General features: G+C 35.6%; 1 protein-coding gene across 1 annotated transcript in view; it reads left to right on the forward strand.

Moving 5' to 3' along the window:
- The window catches only part of EMCN (endomucin), a 103,534-nt gene that overhangs the window by 44,070 nt on the left and 32,057 nt on the right, over positions 1-27,407 (forward strand). Inside the window, exons 3-6 of the mRNA XM_029921462.1 lie at positions 1,479-1,553; positions 2,167-2,169; positions 12,001-12,108; positions 24,298-24,336. Of these exons, the coding sequence (XP_029777322.1) occupies positions 1,479-1,553; positions 2,167-2,169; positions 12,001-12,108; positions 24,298-24,336 (225 nt within the window). The remainder of the gene's footprint in view (positions 1-1,478; positions 1,554-2,166; positions 2,170-12,000; positions 12,109-24,297; positions 24,337-27,407) is intronic.

Consider the following 27,407-nt stretch of genomic DNA (forward strand, 5'->3'; position numbering starts at 1 on the left):
CCCCGAATAGCCAAAGTCATATTGAAGAAGAAAACCAAAACGGGAGGCATCACAATCCCAGACTTTAGCCTCTACTACAAAGCTGTCATCATCAAGACAGTATGGTATTGGCACAAAAACAGACACATAGACCAATGGGTTTCTTCTTTTAAATTATAGCTACATCCTGGGTGTAGAAGACTTTGAGAAACTTTTAAGTGCTTCAGCGTTCTCCATGTTACAATTCACAGAATCTACTTATTATAGCCACTTTTCATTTCTATAATAACCTATGTCCTCTAGCAAATGGTGATGACAGAAGGGTAGAAGACAAAACCTTCACCACTTGCTTGGAGATATGTGTCCACAGCAATCCTCCAAAGGATTCCTTAGTATTTTCTGATATACAGCTCTAGCCAGCTTATCCTTGAAAACTCTCTTCTGGATGGGTTTTAAAGCATTAAACTGTGCAGAGCCAAATTATTCCTCTCTTCCAAAACAGTGTACATTCATATAAGAACCAGGATTTTATATATGTCACATAGTAAAAATGGAACATTGTGTCATAATCACAAAAGGATATCCTAAAGTGTTTAAGAAGGGAATGTTGAAAATTATGGGTGTCAAACTGGTAAGTTGTATTCACTACTTAAATAATATCTTTGTCTTTTTGTTGGTCCCCATGTCCTGTATGAGCACCACCTTATCTGAAACATTTACTACCTGCCTACCATATGCCAGGAATTAACCCTGATACTACTCAGATTAAAGAGATGACTAAGAGTTGGATACTGTCTTCAAGAATATAGAAATGGGTCTTGCACCCATTTGACTGGAAACTCAACGAATATTTTATAAATGAACAAATTAGTTAATTATAAGAATTTGTAAGCGCCTTTATGATTTATGTAATTTGGGAAGTTCCAATGTCATAACTAAATCAACAAAATGAAATGTAATTCTGGGAGGGGTGGGGAAGATGTGAAGTTCCTATCAGCTTATTTTTCTCTTTAGGAAAATTAAAATAATTTTAAATCATTTGTTTTTATTTTATATATGTATTGTGTGTATATAAATATATTTTATAATATTTGTTTATTATGATATATATTTATATAGAAATTATATATATAGTAAAAATATATTTTTATATATATTGCATATTTAAAGATATCCAAGTAACTATCTGCAGTGAAAATTTGCTTTGAGGGCCTATCATAGAAAAAGTGTGTGTGTGTGTGTGTGTGTGTGTGTGTGTGTGTGTGTGTATGTACGCACGCGCACGTGCACTTTCATTGGGTCACTGAAGCTTTCAGTACTTATATTCCTTACTTTGGACAAAAAGATAGAAAGTGGAAAATTTAAAGATAGGCAAAGGCTTACCCAGTACCTGGAGAGAGATTGTAGTTCACCTTTAGATTTGGCTGACTTTTATTTATTCCTTGACAGGTGAGATGAAATTGTAATTAATAATAATGTCATCTATCTTATCAAACTAGGAACAACAAATAAGGAATCCTTAAGTACACCTTTGCCTCCCACATTTTCTTCATTAACTACAACAATTACAGATGGTGAGTAATGATCATTTAAAATCACTTTTCTTCCATGTGTATAATCACATACCATAATAGTTACTCTTTTGAAGTGTACAATTCAGTAGTTTTTAGTATGCTTACAAGTAAAGTAGTTTTTAGTATACTTACTGCAACCATCACCACTATCTAATTCTGGAACATTTTCATCACCCCATATGTCTATTACCACTAAATGACTTTCTGTCTCTTTGCTTATTTTAGAAATTTCATATAAATGGAATCATATTGTATATGATCTTTTGTATATGACTTTCACTTAGCCTAACATTCTCAGGTTCATCCATGCTATAACTTTATCTGTAGTTCACTCTTTTTTGTGAGTGACTAATATGTCATGGTATGGATATGCCACATGTTATTTATTTATTAGTTAATGGACATTTCAGTTGCTTCTACTTTTTGGCTATTATAAATAATGCTGCTATGAACTTTCTGATACAAGTTTTATGTGACCACATCTTTTCATTTCTCTTGGGGTATGTATCTTAAAGTGGAAGTGCTGAGTCACATGGTAACTCCACATTTTAACTTTTTAAGGAACTGATTTCCCAAGCAGCTGCTCTATATGATAATACCATCAGAAATGTAGAAGGTGCCCATTCTTCATTTTCTAATCAATACTTATTGTTGTTGGTCTTTTTCATCATAGCCATTCTAGTGTGTGTGAAGTTGTATATCATTATAGTTTGGATTTACATTTCACTAATGTCTAGTGATCCCAAGCAACTTTTTATGTACTTGCCGACATTTGTATATCTTCTTTGCAAAAATGTCTACTTAGGGGCACCTGGGTGGCTCAGTCGGTTAAGCCTCCAACTTCGGCTCAGGTCAGATCTCACGTTTGTGGGTTCGAGCCCCGCATCAGGCTCTGTGTTGACAGCTAGCTCAGAGCCTGGAGCCTGCTTCCGGTTCTGTGTTTCCTTCTCTCTCTCTGCCCCTCCCCCTCTCATGCTCTGTCTCTCTTTGTATCAAAATAAATAAAACATTAAAAAAAAGTTTTAAAAAAATGTCTACTTAATCATTTCTCATTTTTTAAAAATTGGGTTATCTTTTTGTTGTTTAGTTATAAGCCTTTTGATATCTATTTTGGAGACTAGTGCCTTATTGGATAGATCATTTTCAAATATCTTCTCCTACTTATAGGTTGACTTTTCATTTTCTTGATGATATATTTGAAGCACTATAATCTTGAATTTTGGTGAAGGAAAATTTACCTATAGTTTTTCTGTCATGTAGGGAAGGTAAAATTTTACCTCTAACCATTTTAGGTTTTCATCTGGGATTCTTTAACAAGAAGACAGATTAACAAGATAAACAAACAAACAAACAAAAAAACAAGATAAAAAAATAAACGTGGACAGCACACATCACACCTAAGACCTAAAACAAAGAGTGTCTCAAAGCAGTGGCTTAGAACTTTGGCTTATATAGCATCTTAACAAAGAACAATAAGTTTGTAGCTAAATGATTGGACCAAAGAAAGTAATTTAGGCTTCCAAGGGTTGAAAACTAAGGTAAAGTAAATATATAGAAGGAAGTTAATGGACTTTTTTTTAATTGTTTTTTTTTTGAGACTTTTTTTTTTAAGAGAGAGAGGGAGAGAGGGAGAAAGTTTGTGCCATTCACATGTGCTCAAATTAGGGTGGGGAGGGAGAAGGAAAGGGAAAGAGCAGGCATCATGTCCGGCACAGAGCACAAGACAGGCTCTATCATATTTCAACCCCGAAATCATGACCTGAGCCAAAATCACAAGTCTGACCCTTAACCGACTGTGCCACCCGGGCACCCCAGTAAGGTTTGTTTGCAGTTTCCTAATGCTTTCTCTGGGCTGACAAAATTCTATCTCCAATAAAAGGAAAATTTATATCCTGCCCTTAAGCAGAAAAGCTTTATCTGCATTGGCTGCCTCTTAATTGGCTGAGGCTTAAAATAATTTTTATGCCAAAGATATACATTTCAAGGTGACATATTCTGGTTTCCTTCCACCCACCAGGTCAAATCTAAGAAACCATTGCTCAACTCAAGGTCACAAAGACATATCAATAGTTTCTTCTAAGAATTCTATAGTTTTAGCTTTTCCATTTAAGTCTTTAATTTTGTATATGGTGTGGGGTAAAGGTCCAGCTTTATTCTTCTGCATACAATTATCCAGTTGTCCTAACACCTTTTGTTGAAAAGACTATTCTTTCCTATTTAAATTGTCTTGGCACTCTCAGTGAAATTCAGTTGGCTGTAAATGTATGAGGTTTCTTCCTGGACTCAAATTTGTGACTGTTTCCATGCCAAAATCATACACTCTTGATTACCATTTGCATTAAGTTTTGAAATCAGAAAATGTGAGTCCTCCAACTTTTTTCTTCTTTTTCAAGATTGTTTTCACTATTCTGTTTCACTTGAATTTTCATATAAAATTTAGGGTTAACTAGTCAATTTCTGCAAAATGTCAGCTGGGATTATGATGGGGTGGAATCAAATCTGCAGATAATGTTGGGAAGTATTGCCATTTTAACAATCTTAAATCTTACCATTTGCAAATATAAGACAACATTCTGCTTATTTTAGATTGTCTTTAATTTCTTTTTATAATGTTTGTGGTTTTCAGCATGGAAGACTTGTATTTCTTTTGTCAAATTTATTTCTAAAATTTTATTCATTTTCATGCTATTAAAATGAAATAATTTTCTTAATTTTGTTTTTGGATTGTTCATTGCTACTGTATAAAATACAATTTATTTTCACATACTGATATTGTATCTTACCATCTTATTGAATCCATTTATTGGTTCTAAATTATATGTGTGTGTGTTCCTTTGGATTTCCTATACACAAGATTTATCTACAAATAGAAATAGTTTTACTTCTCCTTTTTCAAGCTAGATGCTTTTTATTTTTTAATTTGTAGATGCTTTTTTATTTTATTTTCTTATCAATTTGCCCTGGCTAGAACCTCCAATACAACACTAAAGAGAAGTGGTGAGAAGAAACATTCTTGTTTTGTTCTGAATTATAGGGGAATGCTTTCACCATTAAGTATGATGCTCAGTGCATTTTCCATATATGTCCTTTATCAGGTTGAGGAAGCCCACTTCTATTACTAGTTTGTTGAATGTTTTTATTGTGCAAAGGTGTTAGATTTTGCCATATGCATTTTCTCAGCATATTGAGATTATCATGTGATTTTTATCTCTTATTTTATTAATATGCCATGTGACATTGATTTCTACAATTTGAACCAACTTTGCATTTCTTAGAGAAATCCCACATCATCATGGCATAAAATGCTTTTATATGTTGCTAGATTTGATTTGTATTATTTTGTTAAGAATTTTTGTGTCTAGGGGTTTCTGGATAGCTCATCAGTTAAGTATATGACTCTTGATTTCAGCTCAGTTCATGATCTCAATGTTTATGGGTTCCAGCATTTTCAGCATGGGGCCTGGTTGGGATTTTCTCTTTCTCTCTCTCTCTCTCTCTCTCTCTCTCTCTCTCTCTCTCTCTCCTCTCTCTTCTCTCTCTGCCCCTCCCTCACTCATGGTCTTACTCTCTCTCAAGAATAAATAAACTTTTTTTAAAAAAAAGTTTTGTGTCTATATTCATAAAAGATAAAAGTTTGTGATGTCTTTGCCTAATTTTGGCATCAAGTTGAATTAGGAAGTGCTCCTTCCTCTACTAACTTTTGGAAGAGTTTGTGAAGAATTGATGGTAATTATTATTTAAACGTGGTAGAATTTACTAGTGAAGCCATCTAGTCCTGGGTTTTTCTTTGTGAAAGTTGTTTACTAACTCAATCTCTTTGTTCATTACAGGTCTATTCAGATTTCTATTTCTTCTTGACTCGGTTTTGGTCAGAGTTGGTGATTTCTTGGGAATTTTCTCATTTCATTTAGGGTATATAATTTGTTAGCATACAATTGTTTATTGCATTGCCTTGTAACCCTTCTTATTTCTGTAAGGATAATAGCAATGTGCTCTGCTCACTTTTGTTCATGATTTAGTAATTTGAGTCCTCTGTCTTTTCTCTTTGTCAGTTTAAGGCTTTGTCAATTCTGTCAATCTTCCCAAGAACTAACTTCTTATTTTATTAATTTCTCTATTGTTTTCCTATTACCTATTTTATTTATCTTCTCTCTAATCATTATTATTTCCTTATTGGCTTTGGGTTAGTTCAATCTTTTACTCAATTTTTAAGTTGGTAGGCAAAAAATATGAGATTTTCTTCCTTTATAAAATAGATGTTTACATCCACATGTTTTCCTCAGTGTTACTTTTATTACATCCCATAACTTTTGGTAGGTTGCATTTCCATGCTTCTTCACAAAGTATTTTCTAATATCCCTTGTTATTTATTCCTTGGCCTGTTGGTTATTTAGTTTATTCTCATATTCTTAAATTTGTACATGTTTATAAATTTCTTCCTAGTACATTTAAAAGAAATTTTTCCTCATCAGTGTATTTTTTTGAGAGAGAGAGAGAGAGAGAGAGAGAGAGAGAGAGAGCGCATGTGTGAGTGAAGAAGGAGCAGAGAGTAAAAAAGAGAGAATCTTAAGCAGGCTCCATGCGCAGTAAGAAGCCTGGCCCAGGGGTCAATTTCATGACCTTGAGATCATGACCTGAGCCAAAACTAAAAGTCAGACACTCAATCGACTGAGCCACTTGGGCATCCCAAATTCTTTTCTTTATTTTAAGTTTATTTAATTTTTTAGTAATCTTTACACCCAACATGGGGCTCAAATTCATGACTTGAGAGCAAGAGTTGCATTCTCTATTGACTGAGCCAGGCAAGGGTCCGCCTCTTCAGTGTATATACCACCTATCAGAAATTATCTCCCTTTAGCATCCAATTTTAAAGTTTAACTTAATGTAACTTTAAAAATAAAGCATATGGAAACTATTCTAAAGTATATTATAGATATCCATGTCTATATAAGGCAGAGTATAATAAGCATAACTTGGAAATGCTTTGCAATTTGTTGTCAAAGTATCATTTTTATAGTAGATAGTACATTTGGCTCTGGTTTTAAGCAATGTATTATCATCTTTTAAAGTTTATTTTTAAATTATTATTTAACTTTAATTATTTGAAGATGGAAAAACTGGGTTCCAGAGATGTTAAGTGACTTAATAGAAGCACAAAATTGCAATCACAATTTGCAGTTTGAAACCTGATCTCTTAGCTTCACGTTTTTCTTTCCATCTAATTCATAATTAATAAGCAACTATTTCTTAATGAATTAGTGTTATTATTTTAATTTCAATTATGACACTTGGTTTTTAAACAGTAAGTGCCTCAGGTATTAGTAAGGCTTATGTTTATTTTTGTTGTTTTTTCTGTCTGCACAAAGTAGTCAACAAATTCTGTAACTTTAAACTTTTAAGTTTTTGGTAAATGTTCTTGTTCTTTCCCTGCTTTCAAACTGTCCTTTTGATGATGTAGCCAACCTGCTATGGATGTTTATTTCTTTTAAGTGGCAATCACGTATATACACATACGTGCACACAACACATAAACACACACAGCAAAAATGTCAAACATGTGTTTAAAAAAGAGTAAATATATCCATGTGCAAGGCCATGTTCTTGTGTATATTGTAGTTTCATTAACTCCTGAATTTCACAATAACAGTGGACCTTGTTTTGCCTGCTTACTCTGAAATTCTTTGTCTTACAGTTAGTGTGGATAGGCAAGGTTACCATTTTACGACCCTCATTATTAAGTAAGACAATTGTTACCTAAAGTTTCTTTAATTGGGAGAGATATTTCCATATAAAATTTTATGAGGAAGTCCAAAATGCCAGTACACTGAATAGTAGTTGAAGTAGTTTGAAGCAATGGGGTGGTGGGGTGTATATGTGGGCATGATAGAATTCTACCCGTTTCTCTCTCTTACTGCTAACAGTACTCTGTGAGCCTTCTGCACTGAGCTCTTAGGACTTCAGTAGTACAATTGAAAATTACTGAAATAAGGTATTACTATGTTATTTAATGCCATTCACAGTTAAATGAAAATAATAATATGCATTCTACAACCAGAAAACAAAACAAAACAAAATAAAACAAAACAAAACAAAAAAGCAGCCCTTTTCCACCCACCATTTGACATGGAGTAACCCCATTGGTAAGTCTTCTGAGCTATAGTTTTCAAAAGGGCAACTCAAATGTCCCAAAAGCTTTTAAGATCCCCATAAACAATTGCCAATTATTCACTGATGTGTAAGATCAATATATCTGAGAAAATGAAGGAGACACTCCTACCAATATTTGGTCTGGCTCCAAGAAACACTGTTAAAATAGATTTTTTTAAGTGGAAAGTCAATATCTACTTTTTAATGAAGTCTCTAAGGAATAGCAGGGACTCAAAAAGAATCTCAAATTACTAGATCCCTCTGAGGTCACCAAACCACTGTAAACCACGTGATTTCTGGGGTGTGTAAGCAAAGAGCCACTGTAAATATAAGTAAAACTTTGTACCTGGCTTGGGATCAGCCCCAAATTCCCATATGAACTTCACTTGATAAGCTGAGTTAATAAATGAATAGATCTGAAGACGTCTAAACACTCTCTCAGCCAAGGCCTAAGTGCCAAAGAGCTCTCAGTAGTACACTCTGGCTCACTTTCCCTGAGGTTATACCCAATCCCAGTTGATCTAGCAGGAGGGGAAGTATTGGTAAATGCGCAATTTCAAGGGGTCCTTCATGCATACCCCAACTCATGGAAAAGGAAATACAAAATTCACATAAAAATAAAATTCCCTCCTCTTATCGGCTCCAACTGAAAGCACTACTCCTACTTTACCTACATATTCCTCTACCATCGCCATTTTGTTCTCTTCAGAATCTTTGGAACTCCCTTGTAGCCTGGTTCCATGATCCATGTGAGGTACTGAAGTAGATAGAGTCCTGAGTTCTCTTTGAATTGCTCAGGTGTTTGGCCTACACCCCTTCGCGATTTTTCTCTTGGGCTTGGCATCTAAATTTATTTACACTCTGAAGAATTACTTTTCACTCAAAGAAAGGATCAGAAAATCTGAGCAAAATCTTTTTTTTAATGTTTATCTGTTTTTGAGAGTGTGTGTGTGTGTGTGTGTGTGTGTGTGTGTTAAGAGTGCGAGCAGGAGAAGCAGGGAGGGAGGGAGACACAGAATTTGAGGCAGACTCCGGGTTCCAAGCTGTCAGCACAGAGCCCAATGCAGGGCTCAAATCCATGAACTGTGAGATCATGACCTGAGCCAAAGCCAGATGTTCAGCCAACTGAATCACCCAGGTGCCCCAAATCTGAGCAAAATCTTAAGAAACATTTTCTCCAGTCTTTGACACTGCTTTGATGCATCTCCATAGGACCATTGGTATAAATATTTAAGCCTCTCACAGTCTTCCCATGAGTGGCTCTTTAATATTACCCCCAGAAGTCACTGAAATGAATCAAGACCTTAATTAAGTTTACCCTAGACTACCCATGTTGCCATGGATACAGAACTTCTATGGACCACTAGTCCATAAAATGATCCCTGGAAATGGAGATCCTTGGGCAATTGCTTTAGAAAAGACTACCCACCTAGGGTTTCACAATGCACAGTAACATTTCTTTTAGTCCCAGTAATTTATCAAAAAGATACCCGTTTGGCTTTTTTACAATCTAGGCAGCCCCAGTCAATTTGACTACAACTGTTTTTTCTTCAACATAATACCAAATTAACATACCGTGGTACTAGTATACTTAGTATACGTTTTAATAAATGCTAACTTTGTCAAAAAGTCACTTATCATCTATTCTATTTCTGAAGACAAAGTGACCACACAAGAAGCTTTTGCCATGTGCATTAGAAAAAAACTATACCATAATTCAGATTATATAATTCTGAAGGAGAAAAGCAGCTTGCTCCCGTGCCTTGCACAATTTTACTCCATAAACCCTCTCGAGTCGATCAGTTGTAAACACACCTTAAGTTCCTAATATAAATAATCCTCGTATTAATTGCTTTCTTCCCAAAATTTAATCTCACAAAATACACAAAATGAATCTCACATTAATATTCCAAGGTAATTATAAAATAGCCCTTATCCCTCACGCTCATTTCAATTAACGGTTTTCACTTAACGGTATGGTTGCAGTGACGGTGTCTTCTCTGCTCTTACACTATGGTATTGACGCAACTTTCTCAAGCTGCTAGTGTGTCAGACTCCTCTTATTCCAAGGCAAATACAGTTTTAAAATTCTTATAGCTTGTCTTTCATTTATCCTACCTATACCAAAGTTTCCAGACTTAAAACGACATGAATTTCAAAACAAGTCCTAAGAGTAAAGTCAATACCGTTTTGATATCACGATTTAAATTAGTATTACTCAAGCAAAATAATATTTGTCAAACCTAACACATATAATACCACCTATGCTTACAGTGTAATTTTTGCTTGTAGGCCAAAGCAGATACATAGAAGGACAGAAAACCATTAAGTTAAAGGAATAGCTTTAAGTTTAGTTTCATTTTTATGAGACATCAATCATTTTCTGGCAAGAGTCCAGAATCTGCTCTGTGAGAACTCCAAGTGCAATTGGGAACATTTTCCGAACAATATGTTAATACGAGACTGTGATTCTCATATCTTAATAAATGTGGTTGACCCATTTTCTTCTGTCTTGAGACTAGGATTTGAAACATCTCAGTATACTAGGAAACTTTTTAAATTTATGGCTGTGGCATCATTTGGCTTTGCCTCTTTCCTTGTATTTGTTTTAGGTCCACTATGTATGTTTAAAAATATTTTGCTTACTTTTAAAGCATTCAAGATGCTTTCCATGGCCTGCATGACACTGTGTAATTGACAACCTGCCTTGAGTTAGGTACTCATTCTACCCCTATTTGTGAAGTATATTCCACATCAATAATAGACTATTCTCAAAGCAATCTCCTTGGCATTGTATCCCCAGGTATTCCATTATTCTGCTCTTTTCTTTGTATTTTTCTAATTTGCCAGCTTCCCCCATCTTTCTTAAATATATATTCTCTTTACCATGTCCAAGACTTTTGAGTCTGTCTTATGCTAGGGAATTCTTTAGGTCATCAGAATAGCTGTTTCATGGTTTCCTATTTTAACTCAGTAGAAGAATTCTTCACCAAAAATTTCTAAAGAGGAAATCCTGTTCCAATGTTTTTCAAGAATAAGTTCTCAGAGTTCAAGTGAGGAGCAAAATCTTTACCTCTCCATGTCCCTTCATCCTCAAGTGTGGATTTCCTGTATTGGGGGTGATCTTTTGTACTTCGATGCTATCAAAAACATCAATTTTTGCTACAATAAGATATCTCTTTAATTTCTCAAGTATTTCTTTGTCAGTGTAATACTTTAAGATTCCTCTGAAGTTTTGCCCATTTCAAATCTTTCTTTCTCATATGCAGTGTTAATGCTATGGCCTATATTTGAATTTATGTTTATATTTTGCTGGCATACCAATTCCTGAAGGCTCTTTGTGTGAAAACATATTCGCCCAATGTCTATGAGGTCTTCTGGCAAACTATCACTTTCTCCAACATGAATCTCTCAACTGCACTAAGGATTTGCATTACACTCTAGATGCTTGCTGCCATAAAATGGAAGCTGATTGGCAACTAAAAACAGCAATTCAGCCTACTTTGTGAAAGAAATTAAACTGATTTCCTCCTACCTCCAGCTAACATCATATCTAGTTAACTCTAAGCATGCACTAATCATCATATCTGTCTTTTCTTCACTAATGTTCTCCACATTAGACTTTGAAAAGACTGAGGGACAATAATGATTTTGTTTTTACAATATTCGTGTAAATATAAATTGTTTCAAGTAATCATAGTCCAATGTTATTTTTGTATGTTCAGGTTATCTTTCCTTTGTTGTTCATTCTCCTTCCCCCTTCTGCCAAAAAAATGGAAAGTTTATTCTATGTACTTCCTGTTATCCCTTTCCTGCTGTCTGTTCTACCCACCTAAAAATTCTTTCCCAGGCAGCATGGAAACTATCACCTTTAACTACTACCACTTTCTTACCACCTCCTTTCTAGGGTAGCTGAGTGATTAGCTTTTGCATTAGAAAGGCTTGGAGTCAGATCCTGTCTCTCTTCTGTGATAAGTTATGTGAAAATGGGGAAGTTAACTTTTCTGAGTATCCTATATAAAAAATTACAATAATTATTACTTAACTAGTAGGATTACTGTTTGCTCAAATGAGATAACCTACAGCAGATATAGAGAAGAATCTAATATTCCCGGGTTTTCTTGATGTAATGAACTGATCACCAAAAGGTAAATACCAAAATGTTGAATTTTTAAATCTTGATCAGAAGACTTTCAGTAACTAATGTTCAAATTGTAACTAGATGTTAATATTAATACTAATAAGACTGTCTGTTTATTGGTTATACCCCTGATGGCTGCTTATTCTTCTACATCATTAGAAAAGAAAACCGAGGGTGTCATGAAGAATCCCACCACTGCAAACCCAACAGTGACAAGTCCTCCACTTTCAAATACTGTTTCAACACCACAAAGTTCCCAACACAAGAGTAAGTGTAAAAATTTGTGCTGAAATGTTAAATTTGTCTGTTGGATAGCATTAAATTCAGAACATTTTCCAGCCCACAGCTACTGAAGAACCATGCTCCACCTGATTATCTGTACCAAATTGGACAACCATTTGGCAACTTGGCTTTGTACTGTGATATTTTATCCCTCCATAACCATAAATGGGTGAGTGCCAGGAAAGATCAATTCAAGTCCAAGCAGTAATCTATGATATTCCCTGACACACATAACACAAAAAGTGAGCTTGGCAACAAATTAGAAAACTTCAATGAAATGGGGAAATTCTTAGAAACAAATTCCTAAAATTGACTCAAGAAGATAAGTAGCCTGAAAAGACATAAAAACAATTAAAGATAATACATTAGAAATCTTACATGGTCTCATGAAGAAAACTTCAAGCAGAATGGCTTCAGTTGTGAATTCTATGTATTTTCAAAAGAAATGATACCAATTCTTCTCAAATCCTTTCAGGAAGAGGAAGAAGGAACACCACAGAAGTAATTACTAGAGGTTAGATTTATCCTGGTATCAAAGCTAAAAAAGAATGAAAAATCAAGTAAAGAAAACCAATATCCTTCATGAACATTGATGCAACTCTCCTTAATAAAATATTAACAAACCACCTTTAGTAACATATAGAAAGGGATAGAAAACAAAAATAAGTGAGATTTATCCAGAAATGTATGAGTGGCTTAATACATGAAAATCAAGTAGAACAATGTACGATATTAGTAGAGTCAGAGATGCATAAAAAGCATTTGATGAAATTTAACACCCACCTTTAATTAGAGATTTTAGTAAACTAGAGATAAAGTGTAACTTCTCCAAACTAAAAAGGGTAACTATGAAAATATCATACTTACTAGTTAAATATTTCGTGGTTTCTTTTTAAGATCGAACATAGCAAAGATGTCTATTCTCACCACTTTTTTTCAAAAGTATAACCAAAGGTCCTAGGTAGTACAATAAGGTGATGATAGGTAGATAGGTAGGTAGGTAGGTAGGTAGGTAGGTAGGTAGGGAGACAGATAGATCGATCCATTCATATAGATTGTAAAAGAAGAAAGGAAGAAATAAGAAAACAGATTTTTTTGGAAGACTACATCATAATTTATGTAGAAAATTAAAAATAATCAGAAACTACTAAATTTAAAGCCTATTTTCTATCACAAGATATATAATATAAAAATAAATCATATTTCTGTATGTTAACAATGACAGTTCAAAATAAAATTAAGGGAACAGTGACATTAACAAGAGCATCAGAAAGAATATAATATTTAGTAATATACTTAACAGTAGAAGTGCAAGATTTGCACAATGAACTATTGTTCTGTGAGATATTAAATATCTAAGTAAATGGAGAGACATTACATATTCATGGATAGAAAGACTATTTTAAAATGGCATTCCCCCATTGATAAATATTTGATTAATTTATTCAATTCAAGTCCTATCAGAATCACAGAATCACAGCAAATCATTAGAAATTGATAAGATGATCCTAAATAATATATGGAAATGAAAAATACCTAGAATAGCTAAAACTATTTCGTCAAGGAAGAACAAAGTTGGAGAACTTACATAAACTAACTTCAAAACTTACTCTGAAGCTAAAGTAATCAAGACAGGTATTTTTGAGATAATATTAATAGTAACAATATTCATCATAGTCACACTGGAAACAATTCATATGCCCATTAACTGGTGAAATGGAATATTCCATTGGCTTTTCCATCTGAAAATGGATTTGGAATATTCTAAAACAAGATATCCATTCAATGGACTACTATTCCCCAATTTAAAGGAACAAATTACTGATGCATGTTGTAACACTATGAACCTCAAAACCATCATGCTCATTGAAGAAAGTCTTTTACAGAACACCACATATTTTATAATTCCATTTAAATGAAATATCCATAATGGACATTCTTATAGGGACAGAAACCACATAAGAAGTTGCCCAAAGCTAGAGTGGAACTGGGGATTCATTGCAGAGAGTCCCAAGGGAGTTTTCTATATTGAAAATATTCTAAATCTGGATTATTGTAATGATTCTACAATTCTATAAATCTATTGAAAATTATTGACTTATATACTTAAAATGATTGAACTTGGTGGTGAATTTCTTTATAAAGCTTTACTTAAAAATAAAAAGAGGGGCATTTGAGTGGCTCAGTTGGTTAAGCACCTAACTCTTGATATCAGCTCAGGTCATGATCTCCCAGTTCGTGAGTTTAAGCCTCCCATTGAGCTCTGCTCTAACAGAGTGAAGCCTGCTTAGGATTCTCTCTCTCTCTCTCTCTCTCTCTCTCTCTCTCTCTCTCTCCCTCTTTCTCTCTCTCTCTGCCCTTCCCCTGCTTGCACTCTCTCTCTCTCTCTCTCTCAAAAAAAAAACATTAAAAAGTAATAAAATAAAATAAAAACAAAGGAAGGAAAATGTTGAGCTAGCCCAATCAAATTTACTTTCTGTGTATCCTTAACTAGAAAACCCAAACAAATGAAAAGTGATTAGCTGTGAAAACTGAAGCAGGAAGCTCTCAACAGAGTGAGTCTGAGATAGCCATGATGACTCCTGTGCATATCTATGCATAAGCAAACAGACGTTATGAGTGATAAAAATTGTAGGAAAGAATGGAGAGAAGGAATATGGGAGATCAACAGACCCCATGAGCAAGAATAAGTTGTTCGTGAGAGATAGAGAGTGGCCAGACCGAGAGCTCCCTTTAGCTTAGACAACTTTCTAGCTCCAGCTACATACAGGGTCACTACAAGCACTTCCCAAATCCTGGTCTCCATGATGTGAAATAGTCTGTATTTTTAGACAAAATATCCTGACTGGAAAAGCTAGTAATTTGCCATAACAGCCTTATCACATACCATCCATTATAAAAAATAGCGGCATTCTTGGCATATCCATAGTCCTTAATAAGAAGCAAATATAGATGATTTACAGATTCCAAGGCTCTTCTTGGGAGATCTCCAGAGTAGAAGAAGATGGCAAGTGGGATCTTGTGCAAGGCCCACTCTTGTCTAGAAACACATCAGGAACATCCATTTTCCCATTATGTTGTAATTCTTTTTAGCATAACATAAAGAAGATTACATAGATGGACCTAATTTCATACCATAACTGTCAACTAATGGTTTTATTTAATGAGACAATTACCACATAGAAGAATTTGAAGAGAGGGGCCATTGCTCCTTCATATGTAGAACATTTCCTTGTGGTAGTGTTTTGGCTTCTGATAAGTAGAATCTATTTTGTAGGCACTAATGTCTGTAAGGTGCCTTTAGCAGACCAAAACCCTATCCATTTCATAAAATGATTGTCCTGAATATAAACAAGAATAAAAGTAAATATGCATCTGCGAAATGTATGGCAGTTGAAGATTAAACTCAATCTGTATTCTGCACTAATACTCATTCAGTGACTGATTAGGAAAATGTCATTCAGGGACCATGGTTTATTAAAATTAGCACTTATATAGAAGTGTGTGGTCAGCCCCATGAGTCCATTAAGACTCCTAATTTTACTTTGATTTATGCAGTAAAATGCCCTATGCATCTCTGTTCTGGGGACCAGTGTATTCATTTAGCTTCTAAACACAGTTTGAAGTGGCTTTCTTCCAAGTAGTTTTAAAAAAATATACCCACAAAGCCATTTCTTGAAAAATGAGGCACCCTGGAAAGCAAGATAATGAAATAAGGGTATTTACTGCTACTCTTTGCAGTTGCCATTTGATTAACCAGTTCTATACTAAGTCTTTTAGATATTTTTTTTATCAAACACACTTTTGGGGTAGATTTCTCATTTCTCCTTAGATTTCCCTTCTTCCTCAAGGTGCTTCCTGCTTAGTATGGAATCCATTTGCTTTAATGAGTTTTTTACACATTTCCATTTGTGCCTGATGAAACCAGGAGCTAGCCCAGATTCCCGATTAGCAAAGCAATGTTCCCTTTCCATCTCTACCCATCACACACATAAACACTAAAAATTAGTGAACCCAAGAGCAAGAGACAGAAGGAGAACCAAGCACTCCATTGGTAAGGGAAGGTTGAACAGCGGAAACTTTATCTGCCTCTTAAACATAGGGCAATGGATCCTTGGATAGTGACTATCAGATAAAAGCATTGTGAGTACATCATCTCAAGTGCAGATTTGATTTTGAGTAGAGAAGAGTTAGTGAAATTTATTGCTTTACTTCCTACAAAGGATGTTGGTCAAAAAGAAGTAAATTCTCAAAGCATTATCTCTAGTCATTTCCCATTTTCTCAAAGTTCTGTGTATTTCTCCTATTTTACCCTTTTATTCTACCTGGAGAAAACATGTCCCTAGAATTTTAGTATTTTTGATAGAAAGTATCACTAATTTAGTGTTCTGAATTTACAGATAAATAAATGAGAGCCTGTTGAAATAATTAATAAATTAGTTCATTCACTACAAATCTATTAACAGGCTTCGGTGCCTTGCAGGCCTCCTAGCTTCTGGGGATGGATGCCAATCCTCCGCATTCCTTGGCTTATAGATGTACCCCTTTAATCATTGTTTGTCTTAACATAGTCTTTGTCTCTGTGTGTTCACATGCCTTCTCCTTTGTGTCTCCCCTCTGTCTGTGCATTCTCTTCTTTTTTATTTTCTAAGTGTTTTTAATGTTTTTATTATTTATTTTTGAGAGAGAAACAGAGTGCAAGCAGGGAAAGGAACAGAGAGAGAAGAAGACACAGAATATGAAGCAGGCTCTGTGCTGACAGAGCTCAGACCCTGACATGGACTCAAACTCATGAACCGCAAGATTGTGACCTGAGACAAAGTCAAATGCTGAAGCAACTGAGCCACCCAGGCACCCCTATTCACCCTTCTCTTATACAGATACCTGAAGTTATAAGTTTCTTAACTTAATTACAACTGCAAAGACCTGTTCCAATAAGGTCCTATTCACAAGTACTGGGTGCACATGTTTTTAGGGGGAAGAAGATCACCACTTAACGAGACCAGATCCTGAACTACTTTTGCCACACTTAGATTGTGTCATTCTTGCAGTTGTCATTGTCTATATTCAGGATTACCTTACTGGGACCTGAGGGGAAATGTCAATCACAGGAGTCCCCTGCTCTCCAACAGCAAAACTGTGGTGGGACTGCATGGAAAACTCTGTCATACAAGGGCCAAACTTCTCCTCTTCCTGAGTTCCCCATTTCTGCCAATGGCTTGACAATGTGGCATACTCTGCAACTCTTCTTCATTTCCTGTGCCCACATGTTCCGTTGGTTTCTGAGGAGAGAAGAGAAAAGGAAGAGGAAGATGGAGAGGAGAAAGCAAAATAGGTGCCTTTCTTGCTGGTAATTTAGTCATGTAAGTCTCTGTAGCCAGATTTAAAAGTCAGCACGGAACACCCTGCAAGAGATTATCAGTCAAAGGAAAACTATTGCTCCTTCTCTTGCTAGTGAACTCTCACTTGGCTGAGGAAAGAATGTGGAATAAGATTATAGGTAGAAGGCAAACGGAGATGGGCCGTATGCCAATACTCAACTCTATGAAGGCCAGGCCTTGGTCAAAATACCTCTAAGGGTTTTGCCAGGCCAGATTTTTTGCTATCACAACATACACAATATTACAGACTTAAAATCTGAAGGGAAAATCTAGCTTTTGCCAAGTAGAAATGAATAACATCTATAAGACATCAGTAGGTTATTCAGTAAGAATAATAACATTTACATATAGTAACTAGTTTACCAAATATATATCTGAATTGCATAATTTATTCCAGTTTAATGTGGAGTTTATGTCTCCTTAGCAGAGGTAATTGTACAATAACCAAATAGACATTTTAGATATACTGGTGGCTAAACAAGAGAATGACCTATGCCTAAGCCTTGCTTTTTCAGGCACCACACCCATCTTAAAATAAAAACTAGGCTCTTTAATCATGCCAAGAGGAAGTTAGCTTATTGGTTATGAAACATGATTCTGAAGTGACATTGCTTAGGCTCAAATAATGGCACAATCATTTATTTGTACTATGGCCTTCGATAAGCCACATAACTTCTCTGTGCCTCAGTTTCCTTATCTGTAAAAGAGCTACAAGATCATAACCTTATAGGATCCTTGTTAAGATTAAAAGAAATAAAATGCACAAAGTTTAAAACAGTGTCTGGCAAGTAAATATAATAAATGTTAGCTGTTATTTTAGTAATAATAATCCTTACAAAGGCCAGGCAATGTTGGTATTTATGACACCAGATTCACAAATAAACAGGTTCGGAAAGACTAAATGACTTGGCTGTGGTTAAATTAAAAGGATGAAATTCAAACACTGTTTCTCTTGCCTCAAAACTCATAAACTCTTTACTATACCGTATTTGTTCTCATCGTGACTATTTTACGTAATGTATATAAGGGTAGTAGAAAACGATCTGCTTTTTTTAAAGTTTTTATTTATTTATTCATTACTAATAGTGCTAGTTGGGAAGGGGGTGGAGAGAGAGAGAGAGAGAGAGAGAGAGAGAGAGAGAGAGAGAGATTGAGAATCTCAAACAAGATCCATGCTGTCAGCATAGAGCCGGACATGGGGCTCAATCTCATGAAACCATGAGATCATGACCTGAGCTGAGATCAAGAGTCAGATGCTTAACCAACTGAGCCACCCAGGTGCCCACAATTAATTTGCTTCTAATTGTATGAATCATATGCTTGACAAGTAAGTGTTCAACAATTACAATACAAATTGGCTGATTGGCTGGCCCAGAATATAAGGCTGTGTGCTTCTAAGGAAGGTAATTCTCTGGCTGTAACCCACCCATCAGACCACATTTATTCTTTTTTTTTTTTTTTAATGTTTATATATTATTGAGACAGAAAGAAACAGAGCATGAGTGGGAATAGGCAGAGCGAGAGGGAGACAGAATCCGAAGCAGGCTCCAGGCTCTGAGCTGTCAGCACAGAGCCCTACATGGGACTCAAACCCACAGACTAGGAGATCACATCCTGAGCCAAAGTCAGACCTTTAACTGACTGGGCCATTCAGGTGCTCCCAGGCCACATTTATTCTTGACTGTGATTTTTTCATCCTGGGCTCTTAATTTGCATGTTCCTATTCCTTCTTCCTCGCTTCTTTCGTCCAATTGCTTATTTCAATTCTACACATCCATAAGGGGCCTCTACAGGATTTTAGCTCAGTAGTTCCCACAGTTTAATGAGTGTAACAAGATATGTAAACCATCTGCACTATTATTTATTTAGTGTTTTCCTTAAATTGATGCACTTTTTATTCTTAAATTTGCTTGAAAAGAAAATCATCATAAATTAAAAACCTGTTTCATTAGACATCAACAGTAGATATAAAATCACTATAAAAAATGTAAAAGGGTGCCTGGGTGGTTTAGTCGTTAAGCATCTGACTTTGACCCAGGTAATAATCTCATGGTTCATGGGTTCAAGCCCCGGCCCAGGCTTTATGCTGACAGCTCAGAGCTTGGAGCCTACTTCAGATTCTGTGTTTCCCTCCCACTCTGTCCCTCCCCTGCTGACACTCTGTCACTCTCTCTCTTAAAAATAAACATTAAAACGAATTTTTTAAAAAGCAAGTTGTAGATTTAAAAAATCTAGTTATTGCTTACCAAAGGCTCTTTGTTTGAGGCTTAGTCATTCTTGTTTAAAAAAATAAATCAAGATAAGCACATGTTAAATTATAATTTTGAAAGTTCCTTATTGAAATAACCAAATAAACTGAAAGACAACTGAAAAGCACATAACATGTTCATTAAAAATTTCAATCTTATTTAATGTCACTTTCCAGTACAGCCTTATGGAATCTCATACAATTCTATGCATCTCATCCTTTGGAAAACATTAATTTATCAGATTGCCCAATCTCATTATTTCCTTTGTGAATTGCACCATTTTCCTATGCCACTTATCTGGTAACTTAATCATAACATTTCTTACATGATATTTAATTAGTTTGTATCATTTCAAATGGGCAGATACAGGAGGAATTCTTAGGATAACAAATCTGAGTCACACACAAGTCATGGTTTAGACAAATCAGAAATACAACTTGACCCTTGACCAACATGGGGGTTGGGAGGGCTGACCCTCTGAGCAGTACAAAACCCATGTGTAACTTTTGACTCCCAAAAACTCAATTACTAAGTACAACAAATTACAAGTAACACAAATAGTCAATTAACACATATATGTAATATGTATCATACACTGTATTCTTATAATAAAGTAAGCTAAAGAAGAGAAGATGTTATATAAGGAAGGATTCCTGGATGGCTCACTCAGTTAAGGGTCTAACTTTGGCTCAGGTCATGATCTCACAGTTCGTGGGTTTGAGCCCTGCATCGGGCTCTGTGCTGCTTCGGACTCTGTGTCTCCCTTGCTCTCTGCCCCTCCGCTGCTCAAGTTCTGTCCCTCTCTTTCTCAAAAATAAATAAATCTTTAAAAAAAAAAAGCATTAAGAAAAGGAAATACAGTTATAGTCCTACACTGTACCAAAAACTCTGAGTATAAGTGGACCCACATATTTCAAGCCTGTGTAGATCTTGGGTCATAGAAATGCCACATATAATGACTCAGCCAATGCTGTGTATAAGAAAATGATAAGGAAAACTTGAATTGGGCATAGTAAACTATTTTTAAGCAAATCAGTAGAGAATTATATATGGAATATATATGGGATGTCTGTATATATCTTTTCTCCTTTCCTGTTAATGATATTTTCTATGTATAACTATATATAGTTACATATGCATATATAGCTAGGAACACAATTTCCTTTATAGGATGTTATTTAGTAAAGTTATTAGCTGTATTGCTGTTTAAGCTTTCTGTTTTAAAAGTTAACTGAGTAAAGTTTAGTTTTGGATTAATGTGGATTAATGTTTAAAAAGGTAAAAGTTCATTTGCATTTCGTAAGACTTCCATCTCATATTATAGAATAAAACTCAACAAACAGATTTTAAGTTGCCAACCAGTCTAACTGAGGTCTTGGTTTTTACTAAATTTTCTTATGTCTTTTTTATTTTATTTTGAGAGACAGATACAGTGAGCGAGCAAAAGAGGGGCAGAGCAAGAGGGAGATACAGAATCTGAAGCAGGCTCCAAGCTCTGAACTGTCAGCACAGAGCCCGACCTGGGGCTCAAACCCACAGACTGTGAGATCATGACCTGAGCCAAAGTCAGACGCTTAACCGACTAAGCCACCCAGGCACGCCTGGTCTTTACTACATATTTAAATTTGAGAGTAGCTTAATAGAATGCACTACATTCATTTGCTATCTGACTTTACTCACTTCACTATAGATCAGAGTTTGGACTTTTCTAAAATCATGTATTATGAAACTTACAAGTAAAACTCAAGAAAAATTGTAAATGTCTTCCCGTTTGATTAATTCACACTTTCATGCATCCATCTTTATTAAACTTTTAAGCCCACATGACTGAGTCCAAATTTGAAGTGCCATATGAAAACAGTTCAGTCTATGGCCATACCACCCTGAATGCATCCGATCTCATCTGATCTTGGAAGCTAAGCAGGGTCGGGCCTGGTTAGTACTTGGATGGGAAAACACTTCATTACTTTCAAAATAATATCTCTCATTTCATAATAAAAAGGTATATATTCCAGTTTTAATTAAATATCTAAGCTCTATAGAATTGTCCTCAAAATAACAGCATATGCATTCATACAGAAAAGTCCAGACCTCTTTGTACACTCAATATAAGGATTTTGAATTGCCATATGCTATTATTTTGATTCAACTAAACCTTAAGACATGCTTAATTTTCTTTAAATGGTATGTCCTTCTGAAATTACTATGCATTCAGGGCACCTGGGTGGGTCACTCAGTTAAGTGTCCGACTCTAGCTCAAGTCATGATCTTACAGCTCATTAGTTCAAGCCCCATATCAGACTCTGTGCTGACAGCTCAGAGCCTGGAGCCAGCTTCAGATTCTGTGTCTCCCTCTCTCTCTGCCCCTCCCCCACTCATACTCTGTCTCTCTGTCTCTCTCTCTCTCTCTCAAAAAATAAAAATAAGAAAATAATTTAAAAAATAAAATGAAATAAAATTATTATGCAGTTCTGAAGGCTGATAACAAAACTTAAATATAGAATACTCAGGTTTTGTCTGATACAAACCTTCATTCAGTCTATCAGCAAGAAAGGTTATCACCTGATATTAATACCAAAAGGAACAAAGGGTTTTAATTGTCTTTGTATCTTAATCCTCTAGCAGCTGATAAATATTTTAACTGCATCTTCCAAATGCAGCATTATGCCATGTTCAAAGGTATTTTAACTAGTTATCAAAAGCAGAAATTAATTACATAAGCTTTCCATTCAGAGTGGGTTAGTGGATAGAAAAACTGCCTAGTTCAGTAGCAGAAGATGGACATTAGAATGAACACACCTGATTTACAATCATTGTCCCCATCCTGAAAAATAGTTTCACTTTTCTTAGCTAATATTTGTAGATCTGCAGATGGTAATGATGTCTCCCTTGCAGACATCAGCACATAATAGAGGAAGTAACCTTAAGAATTTGCTTCGTGGTAGCTATGATTATCCAACTAGCAGTTTTAAAGAAAACATTGTCTTCCCTTAAACATTGAATTCAGGTAAGTAGAGTTTGTCTTATTTGTGATTAGTGTTATTTCCTATTCTCACTCATTCATTCCACGTTTTTACTAGAGACGTGGTTGTAGGTATTGGAATTGCGGCTCTGAATAAAATCAGCAATCTCTGTCCTCATGGAGGTACATTTAACTGACAACAAATACATTTTAAAAAGGTCACTATGGTAAGAAAAGGACTGCTGAGCAAATGAAGCTGAGTGGTGGACTAGTCTGAAGGGAAATAAGGAGACCGCATCAGGTGAGGTGGTGAAGAAGACTTCTCTAAGTGCTGACATCTGAGCAGTCACGAAAGATAGAAGAAGCCAGAGTGTAGCCTGAGAGCCGTAGGGAAAAGGGAGCAGAGAAGACCTAGGCAGGAAGAGCTCCATGATGTTATCTATCAGTCAGGGTGAAACAGGGGGCGGTGTCTGGTAAAGGCTACCATCCATAGTAAGAGGAATAAGGAGCCATTAACATAGCGAATTTAAATAGAATTTTCTAGGTGGCTATTACAGGCACTAGGGAGAGAAATTGGTGCTAGATAAATACTACTCAATTAAGTAGTGAATATATTTGAAATACATTTTGAAGCTATAGCCAATGGGGTGAGAAAGAGAGGAGAATCAAGAAAGGCTACTACTTTTTGGCTTGTGCAGCTGAGGGAGATGCACTGCACCAAGAAAGTGGGGGAAGGGGCAGGTTTAAGGATATCGGTCAAGAGGTCTATTTTAAGCATGTTAAATTCGAGATGCTGATAGACAAGTGAACATACAAAAGAGGCAAATGGATATTTTAAACTATCACTATTGGGCTTCTAGTATTTTAAAATCATTTTCTCTATTTTTCACATCACAGATTTTGTTCATGGTACATACACTCAAAGTTGTTGAAGTGATCTTTGATTGTAATTTTCTCACGTAATTTTATTGTAGAAAGCTCATGTGAACTATATTTACCTTAAAGGCGTGCCCTAAGTTTGAGAGGTTTCTGTCTGAACCATCCTGAATCTTTCTCTGCACTGGAAATGCATCATATCTTAGTAGGAATATGACATATGACAGTGTCACTCATTAAGCCCCGCCCAAAGGATTTGTAGTTATCTGTGTTTTCTTTGTTTATTGAGAGTGTGGAGTTGCACCAGATGCTTTAAAACAGGTTTCAGCAAACTGGGGCCTACAGACTGAGTCTAGCACTCCACCTATTTATGTAAGTAAAGTTTCATTGGAACACAGCCGCATCTACCCTTTAGGTGTTCTGTGTGGCTACATTCATGCTACAATGACAAGTTGAATGGTTGCCAGAGACTGATGACCCACAAAGCCTAAAATACTTCCTATGCAGCCCTTGAAGAAAAAAATGGCTGACTTTTACTCCAAAGTCTTTCTAACCATGAACGCCTCATGATTTTGTGATTTGAAGAAAAGTGAATCAGAAAGGAAGTAGGACCTACATCCATTTATGACCTGTAAGAATTGGGAGAGTAGATCTGACAGTCAACCTTTCCTTTTAGTGATTTTCTTTTCTTTTCTTTCCTCTAAAGCTGAGAATCAGAGTTCAACCAAAACAACAGAAACACCAGGTAAGTTAATTTTCTTTTTTCAGAGAACATTCATGAGAAAGATCTCCAAAATAAGATTAAAGGAGGTCAGTCAGTGTGAGGGCAGGGGAGATAATACAAGGGAAAACATCACCTGACAACTAAAATGTTTAGGAGAACTTGTATTAAAATATAAATAAAATGCAAATCAGAAGGTAGGATGTGCCTGAATGCTCTGTGGCCAGAACGAGTGGACTCAGTCTTGGTAAATGCATGAAGCCTGTAGAAGAGTCCTCTGCCCAGAACCTGCAGTTGCAGTCTGTTTCCCTGGTTGGCATGCCCTCTCCCAGAAGTATAGCATGTCTGTGTCTGCCTTCTCTGTGCTTCCCAACACAGCCTGATCCTGGCAGCCAGAGAGTTGGTGTTAAAAACCACAGCTAACCGCCTAAAATATTATCACTCCAAGAAGTGCTCATGTTTTGTAATCCTAAGTTTTAAACTGAATAAATTTAAAATGATGGCACAGCAGAAATTGAAAAAGATTGTTGGGCAGGGGGAGATGGTACCATTGAACCCTTCTGTTGGTTTTTTTTTTTTTTACATTTATTTATTTTTGAAAGACAGAGACAGACAGAGCACAAGCGGGGAAGGGGCAGAAGGAGAGGGAGACAGACTCTGTCAGTACAGAGCCTGACGCGGGGCTCGAACTCATAAACCGTGAGATCATGACCTGAGCGGAAGTCAGCGCTCAACCGAATGAGCCACCAAGGGGCCCCAACTCCTTTTCTGTTGTTTTGAAACTAATTATTTGGGAGACTTTCTCTTTCTACATCCTACCTCGTACTTTTATAAATGCTAAATCTCTTAGGTCACCTTTGATGTATATAAAAATATGTGAAATAAACTTAGAAGATCATGTAACTTTTTTTTTAAAAAGTCAGGAAAATAAAGCCGTGAGAATTATGAGCGACTCCATTTTCACAGCAAATGTACTAAATAATTCTCGTAGTCTACCTTCTGCATTGTGTCTTTAAGGAACTCAAACCTGAAAGGATTATGCTGTTAACATTTAATTATTTATCTTCTACCCAATATATTTCATGAATTAAGAAGTTTTTGTATTAATTATCTTACTGTATCACTATATATTTTTAGTACCTATTTCCATAGTCTAAAATGCACTAAAGGAACATCTGGATGGCTCAGTCAGTTAAGCATCTGGCTTCGGTTCAGGTCATGATCTCGTGGTTCGTGGATTCGAGGCCTGTGTTGGGCTTTGTGCAGACAGCTAGCTCAGAACCTGGAGCCTGCTTCGGATTCTGTGTCTCCCTCTCTCTCTGCCCCTCCCCTGCTCGCACGGTCTCTCTCTGTCTCTCAAAAGTAAATAAAAAACATAAAAAAATAATTTAAAAAATAAATAAAATGCACTAGAAAAAGCACTGGAAAAAAACAAAGCAAAACAAACCATAAAAATGGTACATCCGTTGGCTGATGATTTGTACTGTTCTGGAAAAGTCCTTCCCCTTCTGCTTCATGGACTAGTTAATCAGGAGAAGTTACAGATGGGAGAGAATTGAAAAGCTGCCAAAATAATCAGTTCCTTATAAGGAGGAATTGAAGCATCCTTTTCGAGATGAATTTACCAATTGCCACCTTTAACTATAGTTAATATTTTGACTTTAATAGAAATCCCATTTACACTAATTTTATTTTGAGTTATAGAAACTAGTTCTAAAACAGATGATAAACACATCATTGATTTGAACAGTGGACTAAAAAGAAATGAAACTGATTTCTAACACTATAAGAAAAGTTGGGTTTCATTTTTAATTTTTTTTAATGTTTATTTATTTTTGAGAGAGAGAGACACACAGAGCATGAGCCGGAGATGGTCAGAGAGAGAGGGAGACACAGAATCCGAAGTAGGTTTCAGGCTCTGAGCTGTCCACACAGAGCCTGACACGGGGCTCAAACCCATGAACTGTGAGATTATGACCTGAGCCGAAATTGGCCACTTAACCAACTGAGCCACCCAGGTGCCCCAAGAAAAGTCAATCTTTAACTTCAAAGATATATGTTATGGGTAAAGACTAAGTCCAGACTCACTTTTAAAAAAGTCAACTGTAATCATATGTTCTGTCATTTGTTATCAAAGTTGTTCAAATATCAAATTATGAAACAGTTTGATCAAGAATATGATCAATGATACTCATCTTACTTGAAATAGCATTTCTTTTTTAGGTAGAAGTTGAGGTAGAAATCTAACCCACAGAATTATTACTGCTGTTCCATTTTTATAAATATGAGCTAATATACATCATATATAGTTCTCATCTTTGGCATTTTCTTTCATATTATGCATCCAGCTTTCATTTTCTTAGAAAAAAAGTATTTTTTAACACTGACTTCAAAAACTATTATTGGGGTGCGTGGGTGGCTCAGTTGGTTAAGCCTCCAACTTTGGCCCAGGATATGATCTCATGTTCATGGGTTCGAGCCCTGCGTCGGGCTCTGTGCTGACAGCTCAGAGCCTGGAGCCTTTTTCTGATTCTATGTCTCCCTCTCTTTCTGCCCCTGCCTGCTCATGCTCTGTCTCTCTCTGTCTCAAAAATAAATAAAACATTTAAAAAAAAATTTTAAATAGGTTAAAAAACTATTTTTAAGGGTATACCAATTGATGATTATTTTTAAAAAAAACTTTTTTTGGGAAATTCAAAATAAGTAAGGCAACTGTACATAAAAGCATCAATTCTAAGAAATTGCACATAGATATGGTCTAACATTATATAATAAAGAAAGATAGTCATAGTTATAGGGAAATGATTGATCAACTTCTGAAGACATGTCCATTAATTCCATTTAATAGAGGAAAGGTAGCATGAAATGTATTGTTGTGGTTAACAATGCTAAGCATGAAGAGTTCATGTTCCATGTCTAAAGTATGTAGAAGGGTCAAACGTCAACTACCCACTGTAATATTTTTGGTAATACCACAAATTTAGTATAATACTCTACTAAATACACAGAACAATATATTCAACCAACCACCACTAACCTGGGCATTTAATAAATAGTCCTTCTGTTCTATTGCACGTAACACTAGGTTAGAGTGT

This window comes from Suricata suricatta, chromosome 1, assembly GCF_006229205.1.
Source record: "Suricata suricatta isolate VVHF042 chromosome 1, meerkat_22Aug2017_6uvM2_HiC, whole genome shotgun sequence".
NCBI lineage: Eukaryota > Metazoa > Chordata > Mammalia > Carnivora > Herpestidae > Suricata > Suricata suricatta.